The following is a 7459-nucleotide window of genomic DNA, read 5'->3' on the forward strand; positions in this document are numbered from 1 at the left end:
CAGTTGTGGAGAAAGCAAATTAATGCAAAGGATTGCACACAGAGGCCTAATCCATTTGAGGTAAATCAATGCATTGAACATTTAAATTGCTCTGCTTTCCTTCAGAAAAGTACATTGAAGTGATTCATTAGCCACTGAACTGTTCACAAGAAACAGACAAATTCTCTTAGGCATGCCAGTGCATCTCTGCTAGTTAAATTTAAAAAGCAATCAAATCTACTAATAAGTCCTTTTTGCCAACACTTACATCAGTAGAGAACACGATTCCTGACAATTCAGATTAAATAAATGAGGGACAAATTAATCTCAGCTAATATGCCTCAGAACCGATGCTCAACTTGTTAAACTTGAAAATCTGTCTTTTATAAAAATAAATAACCTATTGGTGGTGCTTAATGTTCAAGCACCTTTGCTAACCTTTATTAAAGGTTGTAAAGTTATGAAGAGGAATCACAAGGCACGATCTGTGTCTATTTTAATACAGTCAACACCTGTATTTATAGCTTCATTATAATAATTATTAACTCTTAGGAAAAAAATAGCAGAAAAGCACCTTTTCAAGAAAAAGTAACTGTGTCTTAGTACAACAGCACCATGCCACAGTTTCATATCCCCCACTCTCTCCTTTAGGGAGGACCCACTCTGATAACAAATGCAATAAATAGTGCAAGGAGTTCTTGCTCTACTGCAATCACTGTAATTTAATTTCCCAACAGCTAACATTCCTCTACCCACAAAAATTCTCTGAAATTAAAATAAAAGGCAGTAGGAAACACTTTTAAATAACTAAAAGTCAATTTGCACTTTAATAAAGATTTAAAGGAGAACTGAAGAGACCTAATATGAAAAATGATTTTTTAATCCTTTTAAGAAGTCCTTTAATAAGTCCAACACTTTATCTGCAAAACCAGTGATATCAATTTAGAGAACTTTGTGTAGTCCAAACTTAACAAAACCGATGAACTTATGTTGACAATCAAGACCTTCAAGGTCAAGCCCTATAATGGGATTAGGTGAAGGAACTACTTGCACTTATGAAAGCAATCCCCTGCCCTTCCCCTCGAAGCCCCTTTTTTGCTCTGCAGGCTGGCCCGCTGCCTCCAACACCCCAAAACCAGACCCAGCTTTGGTCCCACCAGGTGCCAGGGGGGGAAATTCAGCTGCTACTGACACCAATTTACAGGTGGCAAGATAATATTCACCACATATCTCATCCTGCAGCCACAAGAGCCACCACACCAAACAAACACGGTCATTAGGAAACCCCGCTGATAAATGAAGCACTGCGGAGCCACTTGTCCCTGGCAGCATCTGCGCAGACACTTCGGTATGGTTTTGTGGGGCATTTTTTGTTTGTTTTTTTGCTGGGTTTTTTTGTGGGTTTTTGTTTGTTCATTTGTTTTCGGCTTTATAATTGTTGCAGAGTTTTTCCCAGGGAGTTTCACCACGTGTACTTCAAGGACACGCAGGCACCATCCCGGTGCTCTGGCCAGGACCCAAGTTACCTCGGGTCACCCCATCTGCTCACTCACAGCTTCCAGCTCAGCCGTGCTGCCCCCCTCCCCTCCCTGAGCAGCCCCCCTGGCCAGGCTTCACCCCCAAACCAGCAGCACTGCGCTGGGGGACCCCATCCTTGAAAATGGTGTCCGCTCCAACCAGCATCCAGAGGTTTTAAATTAACTTCTGCCAAAGCCTTTATTATCCACCCCAAGCCTTGGGGCACCACAGGATTCTACAGCATCTCTCCTGCATGCAAGGGGTTGAGTGCTGATTTATGGGGCTTAACTATTCCCCAAATTCCACTGTAGGTGAAAGAACAGTGCTCATCCCCCTGCACAGCTGTCTATCACCTTTGCTGCTTCAATCACAGCTGTTGAGTGGGCCTCTCCCTGAGAAACAAACCCCCTAAGTGATTTTGCTCTCCTTGGCAGCAATACATGATTTTTTTCCCCCTCCATACTAAAGCAGCTTATTGGGAAAACCCAAGTGCAGAGCCCAGCCTCCTCCAGCAAGATGTGAGGCCAGGGCTGACGGCAACACTTGCGCCAGCAAAGCCATCATCTTCGCGTGGCTCTGCCAGCGGTGCAGCTTGCAAGGAGTCAGGCACACCACGGTGGACCATGCAGCCCACGAGATTTGCAGATGCCAGTCCCACCACATTTCCAAGAGGAAGATGATTAATCTGTTCAGCGAACACATCCACACACAGGAAACACTTCCAGCTTCCTGGGAAATGTTTTAACATGTCTTTTCTTCAGGCTTCTGTAAGACTTAATTCAGAAGAGTTTAATTAACATGAACATGCATGTACTGCCAGGGGCTTCTCTCCCACATCGCAACAATGTGGTGCCAGCATCAGGCCTCCCAAAAGCCAGTAGGCACCATCTCTGGTCCTGGTCCAACAGGTTTGTACCAGCAGCATAAAGTTTCTTCCAATCTCAGACTTTCTGGCTCCAGACACAGTTCTGCAAGCTTGCTCTCCTCTCAACAGAGAACATCTCTTTCCTTTAATGCCAGCCAGGAGGGACACCAAATACAGTCCAACCTTTACCCACAGCTACATCTCTCACCCGAGAAGGGTACGAAGCCACGACACCACTTAAGAATGTAGGTATCTGTATTTGCTCCCATGTCTCATTACATTTTCCAGTCTAACCCCAAGGCCTTTTGTTTCTTGCAATGGTGCCACTGAATTTATTGCTATAGACAAGTCTGGTAGATACTTCCCATAATAATTAGCCAGAGCTGAGTGAAATCTCAGTTCTGTGATGCTCTCACGCAGAGTTACTTTGGATGCTGCTTCAGTTCAGTGTGCCAAAAGCTTTGAGACTTCCACAATCAATCAAGTGACCCAAGTCAGTCACTCATGACTAGGAAAAAGCACATTTCTCCTTTCTCACCGCCAGTGCCAAGCGGCTGAGACAACCCCCTCCTTTCTGCAACCAGCATCAGCCCATTCCACCAACCCCCAAGCAGCAAATCCAGAGCACCCAAAGCATCAGCTGTGCCTGTGCCTTCCCCTTCCCTCTCCCAAGATTTCCAGATGGTGAGAGGTGCTGGTGGAACGGGAGATAAGCAGGAAGGTGGACGTACAGAACATGGACCCTGATGGGACCCAAGAATGAAAAAACAAACACACACCTCTCCCCATGCCCAGAGATTCACGTTCCTCTAAGGGAAGGAAGGGCCAAAGGAGGAGGGAGATCTGTTTAGCTGCTTACTACTTATTAAGAAGCACATGCCACCCCTACAAAGGTAAGCAAATTTTAGGAATCTATATGGTCATAGACAGGAAAGCACCATCATGTTAAATCCAAAACAAAACAAAAAAAACATAATGGCTGCCATCCTGAGTATTCCTACTGCTCCGGGGCAGGAATCTGCCCTCTAAGCCTGCAAATCTCAAAGAAAACAGGCAAACTAGTGATGGGATCAAGAGCGGAGGCTGGAAGACAAATGCTGCAGGCCAACAAGGTTCTTCATGGGCACACCCTTCAGGTTGATCCCATCAGATGCTCTGTAACTAGTGCGGAACATTACCAGGTCCAGGACAGGGTATGCTCCACACTAACAAAGATTCAGCTTTTAAACAAGAGAAAAGGCCCCTACAGAACAGCCCAGCTAAGTGGCTTAGGTCTGTGGCAAAGTAATCACACACAGGCTAAAAAGTTTGCTGGAACAATGACCACTCTCTTGGCTATTCCCAGACAAGGCTACACAGCCCAAAGACAGTACCTGCAGACTGCATTATGCAGCTGCCAAGCAGTTCAAATCACTCTTACAGGAGGTGTCACTCTATAATCACCTCGACTATAAACACAGGAATTTGCACCCTTGTCAAGCCAAGCTTCACTGGAGGAAACTGTCCTCTGCTGCCGACCAAATCCTGCTCCCTGCCCTGACGATGCTCCCCAAACGGATCTTTCACTCCTCCAAGTCACGCCCCCACTCTCAGGATTTGCACAGCAGGGCTGTCCCATTCCTTCCCTTCCCACCAGCACAAACCACCCAGGACCATCAGGCCTCCCCCCAAAAAGCCCAGTGCAGGAAGAGCCAGGCTGGCCCCGCTCAGAGCCAGCCAGGCTGCTCCGCTCAGACACCCTCATCCCACACCTACTGCTGCTCTGAAAGCAGCTATTATCTGTCCAGAAAGTGCTTACATTAGCGTCTGTTACTGGCACTAGAAATAGGTGTCGGTTAACTAGTCATCAGCCGAACATTGCTAAATTGAGAATGCAAAATAAAATTTAAGACAAGGTATTACAACGGGCAGGAAGACTTGAAGGGACCATTGTTCATTTAAGAACTTCTTCTCTTCCTGTATTTTTAAACATGTAAAAGTTGCAGCCCAAATAATTGCTTGTCAAGACATTATTTGGGAGAATAACTGTAGCTATTAAACAAGCTGTGTAATTAGGTTATTAAAAATACAACATCATTTCAAAGCCTTTGAGAGACTAGACCTCTACCTAACACAAAATCACCACAGCTTCGTTTTCATCCCCCTCTCCTGGCTTGAATCCCAAGTCACGAGTCTCAGAAACCTCTCAGAAGTCAGCTATGATGATGTACGTGGTTTGCTGGACTGAGGAACCACCACTCTGAACCCTTGGGCAGGTACATGAAATGCTTCTGTTTTGACTCACAAAAGCATGTTTGGTAATCTAACAGGACAAAAAAAATACAAACACCAATGAAACACTACACATAAACCCAAAAGCTACAAACACTCAGCTCTCCAAGTCTGGTGTTCCCTTCTGCCTAAGGCGGTGGGGGTTTGGGACAAGGACTATCCCCAATTTCGGGAGAGCACAGACAGCCCTGTCTCTGGGGGAGGAAGGGAATCCCTGCCCCACAGCTACAACTCTGTAGGCCAGACCCACCTCTGGGGGAAGAGAAACGGATCACTGGAAGCTGTTCAGCAAAGGGGAGCGCGCATTATGCAATTTCCATTTCTGCTGACAAACAACATATTTATAGGACAGGTAAAATAAAGTACGTAGCCTGCAAGGCTCAGCAGCCTGAAACCTGGAAGCTAACAGACCCAGAGGGCAAGGAATTTCCTGATCTCTGCAAAGGGGATGTCACAAAAATGAGACAATTATATTTTAAAGCAGTAGGGGAAACAAAAGAGCAGGAATCACAATAGCCAAGTCTCAAAGAGCTGCTTCTTGGGTACGGGAAGATAATGACGCTAACCATTTTTCTACTAGATGGCAGTGTAGTGTCACACTACATAAAAGGAATTCTAGGAAGAAATTGCTGTCTATTTCAAGTGAATCTGTGTTTAGACTTGACTTCAGATAGCATGATATATAACAGTACCCTCATTGTAAGGGCACCTGCCATTAGTCTAACAGTGCAATAGGAGCGATACCCTAGTTTCTATTTTCCCAGCAAAGCAATGTCAAAAGACCCTAAAACCCCGAGCTGTTCTGCTACATGGTACAGCTGTGTGCACAGCCAGGGATAAGCTACTTGGTCTGTTAAAACTGAAGGCATGCTGGAATCAAACAGCTCCAGCAGCTGGGGAAGCAGGTCCTCGCTGCTCAGGAGAACGAGGCAGCTGGGCTTTGGAGAGGCAGCAGCAGAATTCAGACAACCACCTAGCTATGGTCAGGTGAGGTTAGCAACTTCAAAGGAAGGTGCACAGATTAAGGGAGCAGTGTCACTACAATTCAAAATGCAACCCCCCCCAAAAAAACAAGGTTAGGGCTGGAGGACGATGCAAATATCTGCAGGTAAAATTCAACCATAAGAGTAACCTTTACTCTGCAAGGCCACCATACACATAAGCTAAACTTCAGCTGTAACATGATATTGTGGCTCATGAACACTCTTAAAACCAGAATTAATTCCTGGTGTACACAAGAGCTATAGCATGTGTACCCAGGGAGCTTAGTACAACCAGGTGATTCGCCAGAGATGGAAAAGCTCTGGGGGAAGACTGCAGGCAGCTGGAGGACCCTGGCTTCTCTGTGAGCCCCGGAAGGGCCGCACCGGGGGGTCCCCAGGCCGGGGGTGCCCGGCCTGGTCGCGTGTCCCCGTGCGCGGTGCTCACCGCTGCTACGGGCCGGGCGTGCAACTCCTGCGCCTTCCCGCCAGCAGTGACAATCGCGACAGCCCGCGGGACACCGCGGAAACCACTCGCAGCAGAGCGGGGTCAGGTCTTGTTTGCTCCGCAAAGCTCAAGACACGCTGCACCCACCGCGGCAGCCCCGGGCCGGCTGGGCTCCCGGAGCCCTCGCCGCAGCCCGGTTTGCAGCCTGCTCCGTGCCGGGGTGCCCGGTACCGACCGAGCTCACAACCCGCTCCCCACCCCCCACCGCAGCAGCATCCCCGCCACGACTGCGCCCAGCGGGCCTGTCCCGCCGCACCGGCGCCCCGCCGCCGCCCCGCACCGGGAACGGGGTTCGGGGTCCACGGGAAGCTCCCCCGGGGAAGGCCCGGCGCTCCCGCACGGCCTCACCTGGAGGGCCGGAGCCGCACCTCCTTCTTGCTGTCCACCACGGAGGGGACGCAGTTGGTGAGTTCGGTCCAGTCGGCGTGCAGCCCGCAGCTCCAGCCGGTGGAGAAGCGGGAGAAGAGCCAGGTCTCCCGCTTGCCGGGCCGGTGGCAGGTGCACTTCTTCTGCCCGGCGCGGCACTCGCAGGGCTGCTCCAGCTGGATGTTGCGGACCAGGTGCCGGCCGAAGGTGGTGCCGCCCGTCTTCTGGATGTGCAGGAAGACGATGAGGTCGTCCCCCTTGATGTTGAAGTCCACCCGCCGCAGCAAGTCGCCGGCAGAGAAATTGAAACGGGGAACAAAACGCGCCGGCGTCTCGTCCTCCGCCCGGTACGGGTCGGCGACGGCGGCGGGGCTGAGGGCGCGGAGCCGCAGGAGCTGGCACTCGGTGCCCGGGCAGACGTACTGCAGCACGATCACGGCGAAGAGGAAGAGCATCACCAGCGCCAGCAGCACCTTGTGGGACCGGTCCTCCATCGTCGCCGGGAGCGCCGCGCATTGCCGCCACCGCCGCCGCTCACAGCCGCCGCAGCAGCCGCCGCCACCGCGGGGGGCCGGCCCGGCCGCGCTCCGCCGCCATCGCCCCGCCGGCCCTTCCCGGCAGACCCCGCGCCGCCGCCCCCCAGCACCGCCCCGGCCGCTTCGGCCGCGCCCCCTTCGCGGGGCCACGCCCTCTCCGCCGGCACCGCCCCCCCGCGCGGCGTCTGAGGTTCGGGCGCGCGCTCCGCTGGGCACGTGGCCGAGGCGTTGCAGCGGGAGCGGGACCGGGGCCCGCGCTGCACCGCGCTGCAGGCACGGACCGCACCGCCGCACGGGGACCTGCGCGCCGCCCGCCGTGCGCCCGCCGTGGGCAGGCAGCAGACACACCGCGCTCCGGGCGCGGCCCGGCACCGGGCGCTCTGTGCTCCCGCCACGGTGCTGGGCTGCGCCGCAGGCTGCAGGGTGCCTCGTCCTG

General features: G+C 51.7%; 1 protein-coding gene across 1 annotated transcript in view; it reads right to left on the reverse strand.

Annotated features, from left to right (window-relative positions):
* HS6ST2 (heparan sulfate 6-O-sulfotransferase 2) overlaps nt 1–7092 on the reverse strand; it is a 130991-nt gene extending 123899 nt beyond the window's left edge. The window contains exon 1 of the mRNA XM_082062065.1: nt 6470–7092. Coding sequence (XP_081918191.1) covers nt 6470–6981 — 512 coding nt within the window. The 5' untranslated portion in view covers nt 6982–7092. The remainder of the gene's footprint in view (nt 1–6469) is intronic.
* Between the last annotated feature and the right edge of the window lie 367 nt (nt 7093–7459).

Source organism: Streptopelia decaocto (genome assembly GCF_964273445.1).
Source record: "Streptopelia decaocto genome assembly, chromosome: 10".
NCBI classification, from domain to species: Eukaryota; Metazoa; Chordata; class Aves; order Columbiformes; family Columbidae; genus Streptopelia; species Streptopelia decaocto.